The sequence below is a fragment of the Moschus berezovskii genome, chromosome 10 (assembly GCF_049115385.1).
Source record: "Moschus berezovskii isolate FMDL1 chromosome 10, NW_MosBer_1.0, whole genome shotgun sequence".
NCBI lineage: Eukaryota > Metazoa > Chordata > Mammalia > Artiodactyla > Moschidae > Moschus > Moschus berezovskii.
The window spans coordinates 108,384,463-108,409,425 of NC_142469.1; the positions used below are offsets into that span (position 1 = coordinate 108,384,463).

The 24,963-nt window shown below is 53.1% G+C and overlaps 2 protein-coding genes across 2 annotated transcripts; both read right to left on the reverse strand.

Moving 5' to 3' along the window:
* Positions 1-1,069: 1,069 nt before the first annotated feature.
* PRR18 (proline rich 18) lies at positions 1,070-2,161 on the reverse strand. Its single transcript, XM_055433155.2, has 2 exons — positions 2,045-2,161; positions 1,070-1,963 (listed from the first exon to the last, which is right to left on the reverse strand). The coding sequence occupies exon 2, from the start codon at positions 1,948-1,950 to the stop codon at positions 1,180-1,182; it is 771 nt and encodes a 256-aa protein (XP_055289130.2). The 5' UTR covers positions 1,951-1,963; positions 2,045-2,161; the 3' UTR covers positions 1,070-1,179.
* A 7,309-nt stretch (positions 2,162-9,470) lies between these two features.
* SFT2D1 (SFT2 domain containing 1) lies at positions 9,471-24,406 on the reverse strand. The gene is made up of 8 exons (XM_055433322.2): positions 24,250-24,406; positions 17,656-17,742; positions 17,035-17,117; positions 15,163-15,244; positions 14,200-14,235; positions 12,660-12,718; positions 11,246-11,275; positions 9,471-10,013 (listed from the first exon to the last, which is right to left on the reverse strand). Exons 1-8 carry the CDS (start codon positions 24,310-24,312, stop codon positions 9,974-9,976), a joined length of 480 nt encoding a protein of 159 aa, XP_055289297.1. The 5' UTR covers positions 24,313-24,406; the 3' UTR covers positions 9,471-9,973.
* Positions 24,407-24,963: the final 557 nt, after the last annotated feature.

Consider the following 24,963-nt stretch of genomic DNA (forward strand, 5'->3'; position numbering starts at 1 on the left):
TCAACCTTGGCATTAAATAGACTCAGATGCACTGAAGAAATCAGCCTGGAGTTAGTGGAGCAGAGTATGACCTCTAAAAGGCAGGGGAGTCTTACCCTGTATTCAAATAATAAATAGAAACTTCCCTTTTCCAAATCACTGTATAAACTGTACAGAGCCACCACGTCACCAATTCTCACACGGGGACTAAAAGCACTGAAAATACCCATCTGCCCTGCACTCCCACTGTCCCGGCAGAAACGGCTCTCTGGCCCACACATCGCGTCCTGCATGTGGGTCCAGCTCTCTGCACGTCACCTCCCCCCTCTCGCTGTGGCACAAAAGACACTTGTGAACAGCACTCAACTATAGAGCGTGCATTCTCCAGAAGCGGGGCCTCGCTGAGCTGCCACCTCACCCCGGCGCTGTGTCCCCGCAGCTGTGCTCGCCCATGTGTGTGTGTGAGTGGAGAGAGCACGGTGGGCAAGAACACGTATGTGAGCCGGCATGAGTATGTGTGCATGAACGAGCATGAGTGTGAGAATGGATAAGTGTGCGTGAGCACAAGTATGTCAGTGTGAAAGCTGAGTGTGTGAAGGTAAGCTTGTGTCAGTGTGCAGGCAAGCACCTGTGTGTGTGGGACTGTGCACGCGGGCCCCCGGCCCCCAGGAGTCTGCGTGGTGACCGCAGAGCACTGTGCCCATCAGAGCGCCCACTGGTCAGGCCGACTCCCCTGGTGGTCAGCACCCTCCCCCTTGCCGTCGGGAAGTTCGGTTCACCTGCGTCGTCGGTTTTCCAGGCCCCGGGACATGTTTCCCACTCAGGAGAAGCAAAACCGTCCATGCAGCACCAAGCGCAGCTCCGCACCTGACCGCCACCCTCCCGGCCCCCGCACCTGGGGGTCACCAGGCCCCCTGCACCTGCAAAGCCACACCCACCGACGGGCCTTCCCCCGCTGAGGCGGGGAGACCCAGGGGGCCCTTAGGGGTGGGGGCTGAGAGGCATGGGCACCGCGGCTCAACCCCACCCACGAGCCCCGAGGACACCCGTGGGCGCGGAAGAGGCCCACAGGTGCAGAGGGCAGACCCGCGGGGTGGAGGCCCGGCCGGCGGCAGGGCGGGGTGGCGGCCGTCTCCCGTTCTCTGCAGGTGGTGGGCCGCGGGGCCGGCTCTCGGGAGCCCGGGAGGGCCGCGGGCGCGGTCACAGCGAGCTCAGGTGCGGCAGCGCGTCCAGGGGCCCCGCCCGGTCGCGCGCGGCGGCCGCCGACTCCACGCCGCGCAGCCACTCGGTGCACTTGCGCACCAGGCCCTCGTCGGCGGCCGCGGCCTCCTCCTCGTACTCCACGTCGTCGTACTTGTGCCTCTCGTTGAGCAGCGACACCTTGAGCAGCGAGCGCAGGTCGGCGGGCCGCGGGCCGGGGGCGGGCGGCGGCGGCGGGGCGGGACGGCGGCCGAGGCCCGCGGCGCGGGGGCAGGGGGCGGGCAGGCGCCCGGCGTCGGCGGGGGGCGCCCGCCGGGGCCGCGCCAGCAGCTGCCTCTCCAGGTGGCGCCGCTGGATGACCAGCACGGCCTCGGGCGTGAGGCTCAGCGAGAAGCGCAGGGCGGCGTCGGGCCCGGCGCCCGAGGCGGCGCTCCGCGCCCCCGAGGCCGCGGCCACCGCGGGGCCGTCGCCGGAGCCGGCCGGCCGGGGCGCGCACGGGGCCGGGGCGCGCGGGGAGGCCGGGCCGGGGGCGCGGCGGGCGGGCGGCCGCTTCAGGGTGGCGGAGGGCCAGGAGCTGGACTGCGGCCCCGGGGGCCGCTCGGGAGGCCGCCTCTTCTTCTCCGCGGCCGCGGCGGGCGGCGCGGGTCCGGGCGGGGCGCAGGTGGGCGCCGCCGCCTTGCGCGGGGCGCCGGGCTTCCGGGGCGGCGGGCGCGCGGCGGGGACCCCCGGGGCCGGGGTGGGCGGCGGCGGCGGCGCGGGCGGGAACGGCATGGTGGTCAGCGCCCTGGAAGGAGAGGGGCGGCGACCGTGTGGGCGCGCCGAGCCCGGCGCCCTCCCCGGGGGCCCTCCCGCCCTCCGCACCCACCTGCGCGGGGCCGCGGCATCTCCGGCGCGCACACGCCCCCCGCGGCCACACCCAGGGGCTCGCGCCCGGGCGCCCCGCTGCCTTCCTCCGTCCTGCTTCCTTCCGGGGCCAGGGGCTCTGCCGGCTCTCCTCCGGGGACAGCGGCGGCCGGTCCGCGCGGAGCCGGGCGCGCCCGCGGGAGGAGGGGCCGCGGCTCCCGGGGCGGCCTTCCGCCGCGGGGGCTAATCCCTCAGAGGCGGGGAAGACCGGGCGTGTCCTCCGCCCGAGGCGGGGTCCTCGCACGTGGGCCAGAAAGTCGTGTGCCGCCTCCCGGTGTCTCTAAGATGGTGCGCAGGCCGGCGGCGGCGGCGGCGGGGGTACCGCGGGCCCCACGCGCGGCCCCGCATCCCGGTGTCGCGGGAGGAAGCTGGCCGGAGCTCAGAGGCGGGCACAGACATTTCAGGGCATCCTTCTGGTTTTGTGTTTGGATCACGTTGAAAGAGTCATTTTAAAATTTAAAACCTCGTATTCCTTGACGAGGACAAAAAAAAAAAAAAAAGGCCAGTTTCTGTTAAATCGTGATATAGGAACTACCAGACCTTCAGTTCATTTCAGGAGACTCCTATGAGCACACGGAAAGCATTTACTGCTTTAACAGTGATTCAAAGGAATGCGACAGCTTCACTGTCAACTTGGAGTCTAATGGCAGAGACCTGCAAGCACTCCTTCAGGTTTCAAATGTGTGTTAAATAAATGAATGATTCATTGACTAATTACAGAGCAGTGCGTCCTAAAGTCAAACTTTCAAATGAGGAGTGCCTGCATTACTTATGGAGAATCATCCATTGTTTAGAGCTCAAAAAAAAAAAAAAAATTCCCCCATGCATGGGAAATGCTTTTCTGGGCCAGGGAGAGCATTAGTCGTTCACTTATGTCGGACTCTTTGCAACCCCATGTAGCCTGCCAGACTCCTGTGTCCATGGGATTCTCCAGCCGTTGACTGGATATGGTATTCTGGAGTGGGTTGCCATTCCTTTCTCCAGGGAACGGAAGAAATTCTCAGGAACTCTCCAGTAACTCCCGGGAATTCTCCAGGGAATTCCTTTCTTCCTGACCCCAGGATCGAACCTGGGCCTTCTGTACTGCAGGTGTACTCTTTACCACGGGAGTCCCCAGGGAAGCTGGGGGCTAACCAGGAACGCAGCTAGGTTGTGTGGGTTATGGCCTGGGTTAGCGGAGAGCCCTCAGACCTGGCCGGTGCCCCCTGCCCAAGCCCTGACCTGCTCTCCAGGCTCTCCTGCTTCCCACCAGCACCTCCCTGCTGTCGGGGCCCCCTTCCCACATGCTCCCCTGCTCAGGGCGCGCCAAGAAGGAACATAATGGGTGGCCGGAAACATTCTCTTGATGGCCTGGGATGGACGGGTCGATTTAGGCCCTGTCATCTCCACCATCACCCTCAAACCACCCCAAGTGTCCATATTCTCCATAAAATACACAGTCCCCGCTTCCAGACAGGGCTCCCCGCTGTCCTTCCCCTGGACCTTCTCCCTGGCCCTGCCAGTGTCTCAAGGCATCGTGTCTCCTCCCAAGGCTCAGGGGAAACACACTGGGACAATTTAGGTCGTAGAACACCTGTGGCGCCGCCGAAATCACGACGCGTTTTATCCCAGCTGTTCCTGGGCGAGTGTGGACGAGCTGTGGACACTCCTGCCAGGAGCGCGCAGGGCAGCAGAGGAGGTGAAGCCGGTGCTGAGGGGCGGGGTGGGGTCAGGAGGCGGGAGGACGCGGAGGGGCTAGGGGACCGCGTCTATGGGCGCAGCCCCGGGCAGCTGGACGCCCAGACAGGGATTCCAGAAGGGACCTCAGCACTTCAGGCGCTGTGCAGGTATCAGCCATTGGGCTTGCCTGTTTCCTGTTTCCTAATTCTTGTGATGCTTCGGAAGTGACCCTTGAAGGGTGAGGGAGGGAGGTGAGCGTGGGTTGGCATCTGACGGTCACGACAGCCGTGTATGTCCACGCACACAATGGATGTGCTGTGTGGCCCCTGCCGTCCCGCCCCTCTGACTGTCTCCAGTCTCCTAGAAAACCAGGGCTCCCGGGCGGAAACACCTCCCAGCCGCACGCGGCCCCAGGGGAGGAGGAGATGAGCCTCAGCCCAGCCGTGGGCTCCAGGGCCGCGTCTGAACCTTCAGCACACTAGGGGAGACAGGGGCGACGCGGGTACGGAGCCTGCAGCACCCGCAGCAGCAGCAGCAGGTCGGTCTTTTCCTCCGAGAGAAACTGGGAGCCGTCGGATGGACACACAGGTCCCACCAGCCTGGTCCGTGGGCTTCTCCCGGTCCGCCCGCGTCGGTCCCAGCCCGGAGGCTCGGGGACTTGGCACGCGGCACGTCTGCCAGGCCTCAGGCGGGAAGGGGAACGCCGCGAGCCGCCCCCCAGCACCCACCCCGTTCCTCCGCCCTCTCCCCACCCACGCCGCCGCCCCACAGCCCCCGTGGGGGAGAGGAGTCCCAACCTCGTGGTGGGTGGGCTGCCCTCCCAGGGGCCACAGAGGGGTTAGCATTTCTGGAGGGCTTCGGGCCACAGACTCTGCGAAAGCCCCCTGCCGACGACCTCCTCTGCCTGGAACTTTCAGCCCCCTGACATCGGGGCCTGGAAAGCCTGCCTGGGCCGGCAGGAGCCCGCGAAAGCCGCCTGTGTCTGCCCCTGTCACGGGCACGCTGGCTGTTAGAGAGCCTGCTCAGCATTCTATTTGGTGGACTTGTTAGCCGGCGACAGTTACCAGTAAGGAAAGTCACACCAGGGAAGATGGCAGACCTCCGTTCAGAATAGGAGGTGGAGCAGAAAAGGGATCAGTCAAGAAATACAGTCCGATTTAACTCATAATTTACATGGGCTTTTGTATAACATGCCCAGAGCACAGTAGTGGGGATAAACTACTTGTATACTAAGTGGTAAGACTGGAATACTGTGATGAGACGGTGCAAGAGGTGTCTTAACGATGTGAAATCTACTGTTTGAAATAAAGCTGCTGCTGCTGCTGCTAGTTGATTTGAAAAACCACTTAAAATCAAATACATGTGTTCAGAACTGTCCATAGTTTTTACATGTGATATTTAATTTCCAAATTTATTCTATTTTCAAATTTCAGATAAACAATAGCAAAACTTCTCCACCATTTGGAAATCAGTAGTTTTTTCTCCTACTGTTGTAGCAGTCAGTGTATGGACAAAGGCTTTTCATTACAGTGCTTGTGCTAAGTCCCTTCACTCGTGTTCAACTCCTTGTGACCCCATGGACTGTATTCTACCAGGCTCTTCTGTCCGTGGGATTGTGGGTAGCTATACCCTCCTCCAGGGGATGTTCCCGACCCAGGGACTGAACCCATGTCTCTTATGTCTCCTACACTGGCAAGCAGATTTCTTTGCCACTAGCACCACCTGGGAAGCCCCTTTTCGTCATAGTTCAGTTCAGTTGCTCAGGCGTGTCTGACTCTTTGCAACCCCGTGGACTGCAGCACACCAGGCCTCCCTGTCCATCACCAACTCCTGGAGTCCACCCAAATCCATATCCATTGAGTCAGTGATGCCATCCCCCCATCTCAGCCTCTGTCGGCCCCTTCTCCTCCTGCCCTCAATCTTTCCCAGCATCAGGGTCTTTTCAAATGAGTCAGCTCTTCGCATCAGGTGGCCAAAGTATTGAGTTTCAGCCTCAACATCCGTCCTTCCAATGAACACTCAGGACTGATCTCCTTTAGGATGGACTGGTTGGATCTCTTTGCAGTCCAAGGGACTCTCAAGAGTCTTCTCCAGCACCACAGTTCGAAAGCATCAATTCTTCGGTCCTCAGCTTTCTTTACAGTCCAACTCTCACATCCATACATGACTACCGGAAAATTTGCCTTTTCATACTGTTCATAGGGTTCTCAAGGCAAGAATACTCAAGTGGTTTACCATTCCCTTCTCCAGTGGACCACATTCTGTCAGACCTCTCCACCATGACCCGCCCGTCTTGGGTGGCCCCACACGGCCTGGCTTAGTTTCATTGAGTCAGACAAGCTGTGGTCTGTGTGATCAGACTGGCTAGTTGTCTGTGATTGTGGTTTCAGTCTGTCTGCCCTCTGATGCCCTCTCTCTAGCACCTACTGTCTTACTGGTGTTTCTCTTACCTTGGACGTGGGGTATCTCTTCACGGCTGCTCCAGCAAAGCGCAGCCTCCACTCCTGACCTTGGATGTGGGGCAGCTCCTCTCAGCCACTCACCGCTCCAGCGCCTCGCAGCCACTGCTCGATTGTAACCACCCTTTAAAATATTTTCAGGATGAGTAAAATAAATGCAGAAAATATTTCAGTCACTAAAATAAAATACCAAGAGTGTATCGATGCGCGAGTAAAATTACAGAGGGCGATTGTTCCACAGGTTTGAAACTGAACTGAAAATGACAGAGAATGGTGCCGCGCCCACAAAGAAGGGCCACAGACGTGCTCCCACCTCACGCCTGGACCCCACAGACACGTCCAAAGCGGACCAGTGCTGTCTGCCAGACAGACACTCTGCTCAACTGGTCCTCACCTTGCAGTTACCAGTGGATTAAATTACAGCCAGTGATCACATGAATACCAAAAACTAACCATGATTTCAAGAAATCTTTCATTTTCCTCATTAATGTTTTGTTTAAGTTCTTGGTTCTACTAAGGCATATACTTCAATGTTCAGAAAAAATTCAGAAAGGGAAACAATACTGTCTTTCCAATTACACCCTCTTCCCATAGGCTCAACTTCACTTCTGACTTTTGATTCAAAGTTTTTACTTGATAGAGTGAAAAGTACTCAAACATCTGGAACTAAAACTAAATCTGAGTTTTAAAACATGGAAAGCTAACTCTAGTTTTTTAAAAATCCCATTTAAGGGCTTCTCTGGTAGCTCGGTAGTAAAGAATCTACCTGTGGTTTCAGTCCCTGATCTGGGAAGATTCCCGATGTCTCGGGGCAGCTAAGCCCATGAGCCGTGACTGCTGAGCCCACGTGCAGCGACTCCTGACGCCCGCTTGCCCTAAAGCTCGCGCTCCACCAGAGAAGCCACCACAGTGAGAAGCAGGAATAACAGCCAGGGAGCGACCCCCACTCGCTGCAACTAGAGAAAAGCCCAGGCAGCAACAAAGACCCCGCACAGCCAAACAGAAAGGATTTTTTTTAATGGATTTTGAAAGTCCTATTTTATTACTGAGAAATAGAGAACTTGGTCAACAACAACATCAACGAAAACCACCTTCTTCTAACACTGATCTGATTCGATGAAAGGCTTTGAGAGTAGAAAGACATTTAGGGCTTCCCTTGTGGCTAAGAATCTGCCTGCAATATGGGAGACCTGGGTTCGATCCCTGGGTTGGGAAGATCCCCTGAGAAGGGGATGGCTGCCCACTCCAGTATTATAGCCTGGAGAATCCCATGGACAGAGGAGCCTGGTGGGCTACAGACCATGGAGTCGCAAAGAGTCAGACACGACTGAGTGACTAACACTTTCTCTTTTCCCATCATTAAGTCGGTAAGCCACTTTATCTAGATTGCGTCATTGAAAGCCATTGAGAGTCTGCTGAGAGGCGAACCAGTAATCCTTGCATTTTCCAGATGAACAGGCCAAGGTCTGCCCTGGCAGTCCACATCATGACCGGGGTGGGCTCTGTCCAGGGAGGGAGAGCCCTGTACTCTCTGCTCAGTGCCGCTGAGTCTCAAGAGCCCTTGACACTCTCACGACCCACACAGCTTCTGTTCTGTGGCCTGTCTACTGATGTCATTACTAAACATTTAAACCGAGTCTTTAAGAGCAACTTAGTAAAACATTTAGTGAAAATGGTATTTTCTACAGCAAACAGGTCAGAATTGAGTGGCTGCTGTGCTCCATCCTTGTAAGATCGCCTAACAGCCCCAGGGCTCCACTGTGAGCTCACAGTACAAAGAGTTCAGTTCAGTTCAGTCGCTTAGTCATGTCTGACTCTTTGTGACCCCATGGACTGCAGCCCGCCAGGCTTCCCTGTTCTCAACCATCTCCCGGAGCTTGCTCAAACTCACGTCCATTGAGTCAGTGATGCCATCCCCCCATCTCAGCCTCTGTCTCCCCTTCTCCTCCCGCCTTCAGTCTTTCCCAGCATCAGGGTCTTTTCACATGAGTCAGTTCTTCGCATGAGGTGCCTTTTCATTGTTTATGGGGTTTTGAAGGCAAGAATCCTTAAGTTTGCCATTGCCTGCTCCAGTGGTACATGGTGCAGCATCGGGGCTATTACCCAGCGGACGCTGGGAGGGTCCCTCACCCGGGCCACGCTGAGCATTGCTGTACTGCCTGCCAGGTGGCAGAAGGACCTGCTCTAAGGCTGCTGTCCTAGGGAGCGAATACCCATAGCACCTGACCTGGGGGCCATCCTGCTGAGGATTGAACATCCGACCACGAAAGGCCGGCTCCCACAGGGGACCCCACCCTGAAGAAGCAATAAGGAAGTTTGTCTTTAACTCTGTCACTCTCACACCAGGGCAGGGCCCAGCGGCCTGGGCAAAGCAAACCTCTCATGCCGGCCCTCCCTGCTGGAGACACGCGTCCACCGAGTCCCACTCAGCCCCCAGGCTCTGAGGCCCATCGTGGGGTCCATCCTCCCCAGCCTGGTAGGCCCTGGCGTGGCTCGCCAGAGCATCTGCACCGCTGCCACCTGGCTAGACAGGGGATCCCGTGCAGACTGAGCGCTCCAGGGGTCCTCTGCACAGCACCGAGCTTCCGGCCGGTTCTGGGGACTCGCCGATGTGTCTCAGGCGAGGCTCTGACCGTGGCCTCGGCTGGAGACAGGACCCACCCAGCACTGGACGCCTCCCCTCTGTGCTCAGCAGCCCGGTCTCCTGCTGATTCCGCGCAGATCTCTCGACACAGGAGCCCCTCCCGTCCCGGCTCAGTCACCAAGGCCCGAAAGGCCACCCTCCTGAGGAGCGGGCCCTCGCCCTGGGCCCTGGGTCGTTGACCGGCCAGTGACACGTGGGGAACTGAGAGGCGAGGGAAGCTGGCGACGTCTGCCTGTTCCGACCTCCCCGGATCCAGCCCCGCCTCGCAGCGCTCCCTCCTGGGTGGGCCGGCTCCTCCCTCTGGGCCCCTCACCGGGACCTGGTGGTCAGCTCTCCCTGCACCTCCGCTCCGCCTGACCTGACCTCCTCCTCGGCTGTCCGGGCCGCCTGTTTTCAGGCCCACCCTGCACAACACACTGAACAAATGCTTTCACCATCACCCAGTCTTCTCATCCTTCACCAATCTACTCAGTGCAGCTATTAGGACAGAGATCCTATCTTACTCGTTTTACTGCAGAAGGGCTGCACAAGTGTCCAAACTACATTTTATTCAACTGAATCAACGGACCACCCACTTAAAACATAAACTTGAAAAAGAAACAAAACCAAAAACTTGATCAAGAAAATGTTATTTTTTCCAAGTGTGGGTTTATTTCAAAATTATGAAGATTTATATATTATTTTTTATTACATACAATAAAGCAGTTTAGCTTAAAGTAAAAGCTTTCACATTTAAAGTTTTTATTTTAAAAACATATTTTTAAAATGTAGACCCTTAAAAACCACCAAAAAAGCTGAATATATCTTGCAGCGTAGGTTTATCCTTAAATATTCACATCTCAAATGCTGTTTAGAAAAGATTTAAAAACTGGCTAAAAATCATTTACACTTGGCAATGATTAAAATCTCATCTCTGACAGAGCGTATTAATGACACATAATGAATTTATTGTCACAAGCATTTAACAGTTTAATGGGTACATAGTTTTATCAGTATACAAAATGGTCTTAGATGGTCAGTGCAGTTGTTCTGGAGTGATTACTGTATCAGGAAAAGGACACCGCACCAAAAACAGAACATCAACTTTCAAAAGGTCTTTTCAAACAGTTTCCTTCTTTTCAAACAGCTTTCAGCTCAGGAGAGAAGAACAGCACTTAATTACTGCATCCCTGATTTAAAGAAAAAAAAGAGGAGAAACAATATAATGATTTTGCCTCCAGAGTGAACTTGCAAAAAGGTTCCTGCCAAGAGACAAGTGCACCATCACCTTCTCCCATCAGAACTCAGTGGAGCACCCCCAGCGCGTTTCCTGGTTAACTAAAACTTTCTTGAGTGTCACTTGATATCAAGAACTGAGACACAGAAATAATTAGTTGCTGAAATGGTATTTATGTATTTATTTAGAAATATTAAACAGCACTTATTACTAATTTTCTAGTGAAGATATACGAAAAAAAATTTTTTTTAAGAAATAATGAACATGATTTTAAAACAAAAGTGTTTGTAACTACATTCTAAGAACTCAAAAAAAAAAAAAAAAATTCCACGTGCTAGACCTCATTCACCCTCCACGACAATTAGTCTCAACGTGATCCCTGTTACAGACTGCTCAGGGTGAGCCCAGGCTGGAGGCGCAGGCCCACACGTCTGGGGAGCGACATCACGCCCTGGCTGTGCGCCTCCGCTGCACCGGAGTGGACGTCGTTCCCAGGGCGCCTCTTCCCCTTGCGGAGGGACAGCAGGAGCCCTCCCAGCTAAGGCTGGCTCTTGGTCCAGGTCACCCTGGTTTGCCTGTTCTCCTTTTAAGTGTTCGTCAGAAAGACTCACCCATTTGAATAAAAACAGAATTTCTGCCAATTTCCCTCACTGTTCTATTAGGCACACAGTTTTGCTGTTTTCATACACAACCTACATTTCCAGATTTCATGAAGAAGCTGTGCCTCAACAGAATATGCTTCTGAACCTGTCAGCTTAAGTCCCTCCACAATTACATTAACACATTTTTCTGAAAAAAATTTAAAAATGGCCGTTGCCTCAACATGCAGAATAAATGTTTCTGGCTTAAACCAAACATCTGTGTATCAGCCGAGCTTCCCATTTACCGGGTGTTTACAGTCGTGGAGGACCCGGGCTCTCTCGCCAGCGCCCCCTACCTGCAGCTGTTCAGTGCCATATCTGCAGTCAGCTCCCAGCCCACCTGGGACCCGCGTTCACGTGTTTTTACTTTATGTGGCAAGCTTCTAGCAAGCTCGTTTAAAAACATTTCCTTTTGGGGAAAAAAGTCAATTTTTTAAAAAGTCCTGTAAGTCATATTTTAATATGAAAATTACTAAAATCCACACATCTCTGTAAGAAGAATGAGAGGAGCAGAAACAACAGGAAGAAATTCAAACAAGCTCACCTTGCATATGGGATGTATGACAGACTGTACCTGCAAGAAAAGTTCAAGAACGCTGAAATTTAAGTGACGTTTTTCTTTATGCCAAATGGCCATATTCTAACAGCATAAAAAAAGGAAGCAGCAGAATATTACACAGTGATTCTCAGGGCATGAGCTGGACAGCACACAGCATCACTGGGGAACTTGCTAAAAAGGCAAATAATCAGGGCCCAGCCCACACCTCTTGAATGAAAAACTGCTGTTTTAATAAGCAATCTGTGTTTTTAACAAACTCTTAAGTGATTCTGATGCCTGCTAAAGTCTGAACTTGTTATAATAGGTTACTCCTTTTAAGTTATTAAGAAAAAAAAACTATAAAATAACAATAAACTCTCCTTCAAAGATAAAAAAATCGTTAAGTACGTATCAATAATAAAAAGTAACATATTAATAGAAAGTAACAAAGATTTACATTTTTCCATATGTCACTGAAAAAGAGTTAAGCATCTGACAGTTATTCTGCGACAGATAAAGAAGTGCTTTTAACATGTGCTGTGTCTCAGTGGAAAGGTAGGGACAGCACCAAAACAGAGATCCTAGACCGGCAACATCAAGGAGACGCCACACAGCAAAGTCAGGGGGGGTTTACTGACTCTTACGGGGACGCAAACGAGACTCAGCTCTAGAGAAGAAAGGAAGAACACTCTGAAAGGCCTTTTGTCTGCGAGAAACACTTTTCTGGTCTGACCGGAAGCACGCGAGGGGGACACATTCAATCCAATCACATACTAACCGGGCCCTCGGTGCCGCCCAGCCCCGACGGCCCATCAGGAGGGACCGGGCACTCGGGTGGACGGGCGGAAGCCGCAGGGAGACGGGGAGGCAGGGCTGCAGCGAGTGCTCAGGGCCAGAGGCGCACAGGGACGAACTCGCTCGGCAGCTGCTCAGCAACACCGCACAGAGCACGGGGTCCCTGCCATCCCCCGGGCTCAGCCTGTGGCCGGCCTGGGTTTAAGCGTGCAGGTAGCACCCCAGCCTTGCTCGCCCTTTCTCTTTCACACAGCAGAGAAGTGCAGGCAGCACCGTGTGAGGTCACACGGCCCCGTCTCCCCGCATGACGTCAGCACGAGCCCACCTCCTGTGCAACACGTCAGCAAGGCCCCGCCTCCCTGCGTGACGTCAGAGGGGCCCTACGGCCACGCCTCCCCGTGACAGGCCAGCGCGGCCCCGCCTCTCTGCGGCTCTCCTACGTTGTCTCCGCCCCGCCCATCACCGCCACCCGGGCCACACCGCAGACCGCAGGCAGCTGACCCCTCAGGAGGCCCTTTCCCCCAGGGCCAGGAGAACCTCACCAGTGACCTCCCTAGGCTCACAGGCTGGAACGAAACGCTTAGCGCTGATGAGGAACTACCTTTCCAATGAGTGTAGGACTTACCAGGTCATCGACAGGAACTGCAATATGCAGAATAATACGGCCAGCCCCTTCTTATGCCACTGACAACAGCAAACACAAAGACATAACCAGTTAAACATTTAAAAATTCTTATAAGGCCTAGTTCAATTCCTTCCTTTCAAAAGACATAAATGATAACCATTCATTTCATTAAATTTTACTATGAGAAATTTAAGATTCAGTAAATCTGAAAATTAAATATCCACAAATTGTATTTTCTTTCTAGAATTCTGATTCCATTTACTCAAATGCTGCTAAATATATGGCATTAAATGTTCATGAAATAACTGTGCACAGGCTAAAACTATTAAACCCCTTTGATGTAAGGCCTTTTAAGTCAAGGCTAACTTTTCCAAAGTCAACATCAAGGGACCGCCCTGGCAGTCCAGTGCCTAAGACTCCCTGCTCCCAAAGCAGGGAGCCCGGGTTTCAATCCCTGGTCCTCTGGTCAGGGAACTAGATCTCCTGCACCACAACTGAGACCCACCACAGCCAAATACATAAATATGTATTTGTTTAAAATAAGTAAACAAAATTGGCATTGAAAAGCCCACTTGGTTAGCAGATTAATATCCTATGTGGAATTTATGTATCTAACTCATTGGCACTTCTTTCCTTGAGTTACTTTTTGAAGTAAAACTATACTTTATTGTGATCTTCCAGAATAATATAAAGTTTCCATGATTGTTTTAAAATGATCCATTTTTAGAATGTGTCCATCTTTATATTTACTTCTTCATTTATTTTTAATCTTCTGCTTATAAACAGACCGCTAGACCATTCCACATCAGAAATCAAGTTCCCAAGGAATATGCAAAAATTGCTTAAGAAAATTCTTTTAAATTACAACTGGGAAATGAGGTATTAGTGAATTCCTGTGTAACTCAAGCCCGGGCCTTATATCATTAAACTCAGAACACTTTTGGTGGGACATTTCTGAAGTGCATTATATACGACCCCAACATCTTTGAAATGCGCTGTATTCTTGGGAGCTCAAGAACAACCTCAATCCCCTTTGGAAGTAGATCAGGAACAGTACGTAAATACAGTGAAAGATCAGGAGCATCGGGAAGTAAAGGACGCTGTAATAAAGCAGCTTGTCTAGAGGCTACTGAAGAGCTGCAAGTGTGCAAGAGTGCGTCCTTTTGTCCCTGGCGCTGTTTTGTCTGGCCTGCTTCCTGGCCCTCTCTCCTCGTGGCCAGGACACCTTTAGCCCGCGAGGCCCTCCCCGCCCAAGAGCCACAGAGCAGCGGACAGAGCAGCAGACCCTCAGCGAGGGCGCCTGGTGACAGGGCCGTCCTGGCCTGGAAGCAGGCAGGACCTCACCTCTATCCGTTTCAGGTGGCAGGCTCCACTGCCAGTCTGGCCACTAACTGGACGCTACACACATGACTTCAAGGACACCAGTCTTGGGTAGGTTTTAAGAAATCAGACTGTGAGCTCCTCTGAGGTGGCAGCCGAATGACACTGTACCTGGTGAGGGCCCACAGAGCAGAGAATAGACACGGCTGAGGCAACTTACCCACAGAGCAGCGCACAGGGTCAGCACGAAACACAACTAGGGAAATGCAAGGAGAATGGTCAGTTTCGAGTCTTCTCAGAAGCCTAACAAAAATGCACACACAATTCTGCGATCATCTGCACAACACACCACACAACAAAACTAGTGAGACGGCTCACTTGAACTGTCCTCACATATTCCCTGAGTATTATTTTAAAGTCTGTGACTGCAGTCTTCGTGGCAAACCGGAAACACGTAAGAAGTCATCTGCTGACTGAGCCGACAGAGACCGCTTCACGAATGCACCAGAGTGACAACAGCTGTTCTCAGGGAGGTGTGAATGCGTATGTTAATGTTCAGTAACTCAGACCACCAACGCCGTATTTAGTACAACTGTTAATGTACGGTGAGCCCTACTCTACTCAGCTTTCCATAAGGAGCCTACCACAGTCATTTCATACAGGAAGAGTGCACTGTCAGTCCACACCCCATCCCCAAAGGACTGAAAAGGACAGGCAGATGAAAGCAGTGGGGACAGGTCTGAAGACAGAGAACAGGGTATTTGTCCAACAGTCCAACAGGAAAGGGACAAAAGCCAGGTGACTCTCCCAGAGAAGACTCAGATGGACCCAAAAGTGACCGACCTTCCAGTCCCACCCTCCAGAAAGTCCACACAGTGGTTCAGTAAGAAAGGCTGTACGGGGCTGGAAAATGAAACAGGTGCAGCTCTGCTTCCCACCTGAAATACACAGCACTACGCTGTTAAGAGAATGCCGAAGAAAACAGGATTCCCCCAGCCAATCATTTAGGTAATACTGCATAATCCAAACTCTTCAAACACACAGCCTGAAGGATGCAACTATCACATTCAGCCAGGGAAATATAACATGAGTTCCTCTGTACACAAGTGGTTGATAATTCAAAAAAAATGCCGAAAAACACCCTCCTATGAAAGTTTCTTTAAAATGATCAGTATTTACTTACAAGCATAATAATTGTTGCAAGCAATCTCGTTGTTTCAAACATTTTCTTCAGTTGTTTCACGGGTCCCATTAAAAAGCATGTACTATTTGAAACAAAAGAAATGAGAGATGGATCTGTTAATTGGTCTATGTAAAAATAAGTGCTTTTAAGAAAACAAACCCTGTCAGCTTAATTAAACAATCTCACTAAATCTGTTTTATGGCAGAAAGTGAGGAACTAAAGAGCCTCTTGAGGAAGGTGAAAGAGGAGAGTGAAAAAGCTGGATTAAAACTCAACATTCAAACAACGAAGATCATGGCATCAGGGGTCCCAACACTTCATGGCAAACAGAGGGGGAAACAATGGAAACTGACAGAATTTATTTTCTTGGGCTCCAAAATCACTGCAGATGGTGGCTGCAGCCATGAAATTAAAAGATGCTTGCTTGCTGGAAGAAAGGCTATGGCCAACCTAGACAGTGTATTAAAAAGCAAAGACATCACTTTGCCAGCAAAGGTCTGTACAGTCAAAGCTACGGTTTTTCCAGTAGTCATGTATGGATGTGAGAGCTGAACAATAAACAAGGCTGATCACCGAAGAATTGATGCATTTGAACTGTGGTGTTGGAGAAGACTCTTGAGAGTCCCTTGGACTGCTAGGAGATCCAACCAGTCCATCCTAAAGGAGATCAGTCCTGGGTGTTCACTGGAAGGACTAATGCTAAAGCTGAAACTCCAATACTTTGTCCACCTGATGCGAAGAACTGACTCATCTGAAAAGACCCTGATGCTGGCAAAGATTGAAGGCGGGAGGAGAAGGGGCCGACAGAGGATGAGATGGCTGGATGGCATCATCAACTCAATGGACACGAGTCTGGGTAAATTCCGGGAGTTGGTGATGGACAGGGAGGCCTGGCGCGCTGCAGTCCGTGGGGTCGCACACAGTTGGAGACGACTGAGAGACTGAATAACAAGAATCAGAAGGAAACTTTAATCTTTGTGCATTCCATGACACAGGAACGCCTTTCGCACTCACTCACAGCATCACTTCTCTGCTCTGGGTCAGCACGGCTGCTGCAGCCGGCCCAGGAGGACCAGGCAGTGTGTCCTCAGCGTGGGCCCATTCGGCGACTGCTTCCTTATCTCCATGCACACGACGCGCATGAACAGTGCGGTCAACTCCAGAAGCACTGTCAGGGCAGAGCTTCTAACAGCGAGACGGTGTGCAATCGCTCCCCCAGGCTCCTCCAGACTGTGGTCTGAGGGGTGGCATAGGCCCAGAGACTGACCGGAGGTTCACGCCCGCCCCCTCGCCACCGCCTCTGACCTGGAATGCCCCTGAGGAGACGGGGCTCACCTCTGAATGCTGAGAGCTCACAGACGTGACAGCTACATCAGCACCCCCCGAGATGCGCCCGGGCCCTCAGAAAGGGCCCCCGACGCCCAGTGCACAGTCCTCAGAGTCACTGGCCTACATGGCCCTGCCCAACCCCTCTGCACAGCACTGCCACCCGGATCTGCTCCCGCTGGCCGGCCAGGCATCTGACCGTCCCCCTCACGAGGCAGCTACGAGCCGGGACTCCAGAGGGCTGTCGGGTGGGACCCCAGCCTGGTCACCTCCCCAGGCACTTCCCCAAGGACTGACCGCCCCCTCTCTGTGTTATTACACCTGGACGTATAATGGAGGGGTGACAGGCAATGCCTCCAAATGCTGGCTCTTCTCATCATAAACACTATGGTGGCAGCTGGCACACAGCAGGAGTCTAAGCATTTGCTGAGTGAATGTAATTCTGAATTCACAATATGTATAGACTGACAGAAATACATCCTATTAGAAAAGAAATTTTGATGACAGCAAACAAAACATTTTGAGAAGCCAAACTTCCATACATACCTGGCTAATGCAGCAATGTTTCCAAAGGTATAAAACACTGCAAAAAGCTTTATGCCTCCAGGGAGCCACAGCAATCCAGTTCCCTGAGTTAAGATGTTAGTTATTTAAAAATAATTTTACCACTATAATAGATTAAAACATAAATCTGCCATTATAATAACGATAGTATATAATAATATGATGTTTAAGCATAAATGTGATAACATTATGGTCTCTATGCAGTTTCTTAAAAAGCAGTTAATTTTCAATGCTATTTGCTAATTTGAATCTTATGCTTATTTGCATATAAGTATATATAAATGAGCTATTACATAATCTTCTTTATATACCTAAGTAAATCTCTCTTTAAGTATTCTTTTTATAAAGGGCAAGTTACAAAAGGTAATAAACTCTTCTAAACCACTGGCTGAAACTCTCCTAACACACACAGTGGTTTTTCTTCAGTGAAATTATTTTAACAATACATAAACCCCCCTAAATATTAGTCTCTACCTCTTTTTATTGATCTCTACCCCTTTATATCAAGTGACTAAATAAGTCCCATCAAAACAGCCCAGATAAATGGAATGCTTAGTCTCACACGAAGCAGACATTATTAAGCAACATAAAGCTTTAACTCACAAGGATGGAGAAGAAGATGCCGCTGACGAAGCATATGGCAAACCACTTCAGCCTGGTGTTGAAACTAAGTGTCGAGGCATCGAGGACCTTAAGAAAGGGGAATTAGAACATGTTTTTACATCACCACTTGGCCAATCTGATGCTTTACATGACACTAAAGCAAACCTTCACTTTAACACAGACGATGAACCTGTTTAACTTTCACACAGTAGCGTGGCTTAAGAATATGAGGACTCCTCGGCTGTGAAGGGGAATATAAACAGTCTGGGGATCGGCTGTCCCGGAGACACTGTCACCTCTGCACATGGGATAACAGCACTGAGTTTGGGAAACTCTTACTGTGACGGCCAGGAGAAGCACCGATGCGGACGCAACGACATCCGCGATGAGACACAGTATAAAATGCTCACTGATTAAAAACCAGGGGAAAGATGAAACAAGACGGACAAACTGCTGACAGGCGCTGAGGTGGAGTTGGGACACACACCCTCTGTGTCTCTGTGTCTGAGGGCGTCTGGGCCAGGCTCCTACACGCAGAGCCTGACTCGGGGATGGGCCTGCAGGAGCCACTCCCAAGGGGAGCCCTGAGGGCCCAGGGAGGCTGGGCAGGGAAGGGGAGGGGCCGAGCGAGGCCCTGACCTCAGCTGGCGGGTGAACACCGCACCTCGCTGTCCATCCAGCCCTCAGGCCCACTGACACTTTGCGACCCACCTCCCACCAGCTGCTCTGGCTGCAGGGTGTGTGTGGGGGGGTTGCGTGTGTCACAAGGAGGGCCCAGCGTGCCACAGGACCTCCAGAACGAGCCCAAGGGGACAGCTGTGAGCTGAAGGGCAACGGGTACATCCGCCCAACGGCCAGGACCTGGGGTGAAGCTGTCAGGCTCTGCCATGGGTACCCCGACAACTTCAGTTACGAAAAGCTCATTTGAAACCAACTCACAAAATAAATAAATAAAACCAACTCACGAAAGCCTGCATTTCCTAGACCTAAGTTATTAAAAAGGTGCTTTGAAATGATAACTAACTCTAGAGCAAAAACATTCCAGGATGTCATGGATATCCTAACCAAATCATATGGGAAAAGCATACCCCATGTATTTCATACAACAGTCTGGTTACAGTAATGGTTAAAGCACAATCTTCTTTACAGAAGTACAGTCGGTTTGCAATGTTAGTTTCAGGGGTACAGCACAGTGACTCGGTATTTTTACGAATTATATTCCCTTTGCAGTTACTGGAAAGCAACGGCCACATATTCCTGTGCAGCGTAAGTGTCTCAGCGGCGCTCTGCTCACGCACAGCAGTCGGACCTCTCACCTCTACCCCATCTTGCCCTCACTCCCCTCCCCACCGGTGACCACTAGCTTGTTTTCTCTGCCTGTGCATCTGTTTCTGGTTGGTTATGTACACGCGCCATATTTTTTAAGAGTCCATGAATGAGTGATAACATATAGTATCTCTCTTTCTCTTCATGAAGCTTAACACCCTCCAGGTTCGTCTACATTGTTGCAAATGGTAAGTACATATTTATAGTACTAAATACACTATTACAATTTATTTCCCAATAAGGCTGAAAAAGTATCAACACAGGCTGTTTCAAGACAACTAGAAATATACAACAGGGATTTATATTTCAGAATTTAAATTTCTAACGTGTATTACCATATACTTAAAAGACCACATGCTTATAATGTATTTTCAAAAATCAGGAAGCAAAAATAGAGTTTTTGTATGCAAAACCTGAGAATACTTTTGTCACATTCCTTACCTCAACAGATTAGTCTATGAATCCTTATGCAGCATGAAAGGTAGATAAAAACAACGAAATCAAGATTCTGTCAATGCGACACCCAGCACTCTTTCAACACATGTTAAATGGTTTTAAATTTGCTTTACAAACAGTCTTGGTTCCAGCAACGTCATCTGCTTATACTGAAACTGACCACTGTAAACAAAGAATGAACTTGCCTATAACAACATCTAAAATTTCATTTTTTTTTCTGGTCAGGAATAATACACATCAAATACATTTTAACCACATGGGTGAGAATGAACCCTGAAGACGGCACACTGCACAGAAACAATCTGCTGGTCTGTGAAACGGTGTCCCAGGGGTAGGGTGTCTAAGTGGTCAGTGCGGACACATGGTGACCGTGGGGGGGTGGGGGTGGGGGACTCAGCAGGCAGTGAGTGGATGCAGCGTGTGCATTCACTTTCTTTCTCAAGTTTCAGTCACCCCGCTGTCTTTGTTTGACTTGGTTTTCAGCACAGTCCTTTGTGTAACAGCAGATATTTTTCCTCTTAGTGTCATCTGCCAAATTCTTTCCATTTGCAAATTTGGAATATTCGACCCACAAGCAAATGACCTGTGCAAGCCCTGCAGATTGTCCAGGACACAGAAACGTATCACAGGTTGCTTAACTCACATTGTAATGCTGGGAAAACATTACAATGTCCATCCATAGTGCCAAAAACCCAGGCCCTGCCCTGTCCATGCGAGAGACAAAGGGAGCCCTGACCCCACAGACAGACGGCGTGAGCATGAGCTGGTAGGTGCGACGTGTGGACCAGGATGGGGCCCAGCAAAAGCAGCAAGTGCTCTGATCTCATACACTGAGTCTTAGGAGAGAAATACACACTGAAATTGCCACCAGTCCTTGCACCTGTTGTCACAGGGAGCGGAAGCAGAGCGCGCATCTCATGAAGGAGCGAGCCTCCCGCTCTCTCGTGTCCGCTTTATGCTGCAAGAAATCAGCAGCACCTGCAACTAGAACTTCAGTAAAAAGAACAAAATGAGTCGGAAACAATGGAGGAAAACATCCTCCCGGCAGCACCGTATCACAGGTGAAGGAACGGACCACGGGGATGGAGGAGTCGGGAGGCGGGCACCAGCGCGAGGCGGGCAGTGGAGGCCGGAGCCCACCTCCCAGGCCACCACCCCACGAGTCAAGGGAACCGACAAGCACTGAGCTCCCAGCGCTGCGCCTGCAGGGACGGCAAGGACGCGGAGCCGCCCGTACGACGGCAGGGGAAGCAGGCGGGCACACCCTCCCCGCAGGGCCACACCCCAAGCCCCTCGGGGCCCCTCTCCCGGTCACCCTCTCTCACCAGGACCCCAACCGCAGGTCCTGCCCCCTCCTAGCAGAGCCTGGGCCGATTGCTGCATCCAATGACAGCCCAGCCTTTCTGCTCCTCACCCCTCGGGGACCCAGGGTCTCTCACGCCCTGAAATGACCCCGTGTCCAAGCCCAGGCTGCTGCTCTCCAGCCGTGACGTCCCCCTGGGCTCCCGCCTCACCGCCGCTAGCCCCCTTTCCAGCGCAAACGGCAGGGTGCCTCACTTCGACAGACAGCAAGGGTTCCCCTTCTCTCCATCCACCTAGCAACACCCCATCAGGACTCAAGCCTTCCTTCCGTGTCCTCTGGGCAGAGTCACATACAACAGGGCATCAAACCAGGGCGTCTGCACTTCAAGAGCCCTGGCCCCGGCCTGCTGGGCCTGCCCCAAGCATGGCTGTCCAACTGTCCGCAGCACCCTGCCTTCCCACTCCACCACCACTGACCACTCCGCCCCACTGCCACTTCAGCCTCCAGTTCCGCCGGGCGCCTCTGCTGGCGCCAGGGCTTCCTCCATCTCCCACAGTGAACAGACGCCTGCCCACCACCAGGCTCACCTGGGACTCTCACCTCTTCCGGTCACCACCACCACAGAGGACAAAGGTCAACCTAGCCGCCAGGGCTTCAGATGCCACGCCCTCTGACCTCCCAGGGACCTGACCCTGTCGGATTTCTCCCCAAGGCCAACAGAAAACCGTGTTGCCTCGGAGACACCGCCATCCCCCCACACCACCGACCAGCAAGGACTGAACAAGCTTAAGGCTCTTCCATCTTAAACACACAGAAAGCCTAACACCCTCCAGCCTCCGCTCCTTCACTCAACAAACACCTCTTTTGGGCTCCTGGGGGCCTGTGTTAAATGCAGGCGAGGGGTCTGGCTCTTGGATAAAAGGAGCTGGGAGAAGGTGAACGCCTGGTACACAGCCCCTGCCGTGGTCAGGGATGGGCGGTTGGTCTGTCCTTCCACTCCCAGCCCCGAGGCCCTCAGGAGAGCTGGACAGCAGGGGAGGGGCCCTGCAGACTCACGCCTCAGTCCCTGCCCCTCTCTCCTGACCTCGGAGGCCATAAAACTGCCTGACCCCTGGTCTTCGCTGCCCCAACAGACCCCTGATCAACACCCACTGCTGGGGGAAGACGGAGCCCAAGGCAGCTGGCGTGTCCTCCGGCTTTAGCCAGAAGCCAAAGTGACTGACGGCTGAGTGAGCCCCTTCAGTTCTGGCTCTCACATGAACTGATCAGCTGGTGTCTGCCCCGCCCTTGCCCTCTCCAGGTTCCCCCACTTCCTCCCTGGCTGCCCCCTCTCTCCTGAGCTCCTCACACTGGAAAGACCCAGAGGTCAAACCCGAGCCTTATCTCGTCTGCTTACCCACAATCCCTTGGTTATCGCAAGTACTTCCTCCAGCATCTCACACCAAGCAGCCTTCCTGCCTCTCCAGTCAGCAGCTGGCATCTCAGACTCAACACCCAGACTCTCCCCACTCCCCGCCCTACCACCTGCGCCTTCCACAGCCCAGCTAAGGGAGACTTCCTCTCTCCAGCTGCTCAGGTCAAAACCAGAGGCGTCCTTGGCTCCTTGAGTGCTCACGCATCCAACCCGTCAACCACTAATCCCGCCAGCTCTACACCCAAGCCATTTAGAGCCTGGCCACTGGCACTTTAAACTGTCACTCCCATCTCCCTGATCCGGCCAGGGGTCTCTCCCCAGGACCACTCCCCGAGTCCTCTGAGCAGCCTCCAATCTGTTCTCCACAGGCCTGCCAGTGTGGTGCTTTAAAGCCCAAGGCAGTCACAGACCCGCTCTGCCCACGGCTGCTCAGCGCGCTGAGTGAAAGCCGAAACCCGCACTGCGTCCCGCGAGACCCCACGCAACCTGGAGCCCCACTGCGCTCCCCCTGCGCCCCAGACACCCCAGCCTCTTTAGGGGCCTTCAACAGCTGAGCACTGTTCTCAGCATCTACATTTGCATGAGTTGCCCAGGTACCCCGGGGACTCTTTGGAGGGATGCCCTTGATGACCATCCAACGCAATCAGGCAACCCCAACCTCCTCAACTTGCTTTACCTTCTTCCATGCCGCTTACCACTGGCTGACATATTTTTATATTTACTTGTTTATTAACTGCTTTCCCCAATTAAAATATAAATTCCATGTGGGGGAAGCGGAACCAAACACATGCAGGTACCAAAATATCTGTTGAACGAATAAATGACCACCTCTTCTGAACTCACAGTACATGTCCCTTCCAGTCACTCCCAGCTTCCATCAATGACTTCTCTCCATAATGTTTCTCCCCTCTAGGGAGTGGGCTCAAGAGAAGAGACACCCTTACCCTCCTGTCCCCAAGATTTAGAGCAGCTCAACAGACTTTCTGAGTGGCATGTCCCAAGCTTGCAATGTCCTATGCAACAGCCACTAACTTCCATGCTTAGCAAGCACCTGAAACGTGGCTGGTGTGGCTACAAGTAATTTTAAGTTTTAATTCTAATTAATTTAAATTGAAATAGCTGCATGTCGCTAGGGCTGCTGTTCTAGAGCAAAATGGGAAGCAGAAAATAGTGGCTCAATAAATGAGCTGGGTGAGCCACTGCTGCCTAATGGACATTTCTCATATTACTATTTACTGCTTCTTATGTTAAGGTTATGATTTGCCAAACTGATTACAGATTTCACTTAGAGCAGATGCTTTGCTTTTAGTCTCTGAACCCTCAGAGTAGTCCAGAATCCTGTTCACTAGAGGTGTGGAACAATTATGACCACAGGGAAGGAAGCTGGGACAGGAGAGGGCACAAATAAAAGGTCCTTCTGTAACACCGTATCCTTTTAAATGTTCCACTTCGGCGACAGGCAAGCATGAATTTGTCCGCAGGCGAATAACACAGATACTTACAGAGCAATTCCTGCTGCACTATTTTTAACCCTCTAAATAGAGGAAGTAACCCTGATCAAGTCTCGTGGGTAAACCACAGAGACAAGCGTTTTTTTGTCTTTTGTTAAATCTCTTAACAGAGCTCAACAGACAGCTTTTGATTCCGTATTATTTCACTTCTCAATGATCTGGGTTTGTTTTTTTCTTTTTCTCCCTCCAGTCTCCCTCCTTCCACAAGACTAGACACACACTCACCACACCTCCCTTAACTCCAGGGGCCAACAGAGGCAGCGGAGCTTCGCGGCTCCCGCTTCTGCGGCGCGGGCACCCTCCTGCCTACCGCGCCGCCAGCCTGGGTTCAGTCTGCAGCGGGCGCGCAGCACCGGGCGAGGCTGGGGACGGCGGCGCGGGGCCGGGCGGGCTCTCGGGGGCGGGAGACGGGCAGCGAAACGGGTTCCTGAAGGTCTCGAGGCCACACGGGGTGCGGGGGGAGGCGCCTCAACGCGAGCACCCGCAGACGCACAGAGACGCCGCGCACACCCGGAAGGCTCCCCAGACTCCCCGGGAGGCGCCGCGCCCATCTCCGCGCGCCCGCCCCGGCGCCGGTTCGCTACCTGCGCGGTCAGGCCCTGCTCCTCGTCGTCCTGGCCGCTCAGGACCCGCCGCAGCTTCTCCATGGCCGCGGCAGCGGCGCCCGGCCCGCCCCGCGCTCGGCCGCTGAGAAACCCCGGAAGTCGACACTCTTCCGGCCAGCCGGAAGTCCCGGTCTCCAGCTTCCGGCTCGCCGGCTCCGCCCCCCTGCGGCCGTCCTAGCGACGTGCGCATGCGCGCTGGGCTCGGTCGCCCGCCCGCCCGGGCCCCTGCGGTTGCGGGGCGGGGCGGGGGCGGGGCTTGGGCGGGGCGTCGGGGCTGCGCTCGCCCCCCGCCCCCGGCACCCTAGGAGACAAAGCGGCTTCTGCAACGCGCAGAGTGGGAGCCCACTGCGCTTGGGTTCAGCCGTCGCTGCCTACCCGCCACCTCCAGGAGTCGGGACGCAGCGGGCGCACGGCCGTTGCTGGTTGGATGAATAGGCCCACGAACGTGGATCCTCACGGGTGTCCTAGACTCCGGGTGCCTCGGACCCAGGTCCAGGCCTGTAGACCAGGGGGTCCAGTGTCCGGACCAGAAGTCTAGCTCTGCAGACCGGACATGCATTACTGCAGGCGCCCGTCCAGTAGGCCAGAGGTCCAGCGCCCAGATGCACGTCCGTCTGATTCTGCAGACTCCTGTCCAGCGCTGCAGACCCGAGGCCCCGTGCCGTAGACCCCGGTCCAGGCCTGACGGAAGAA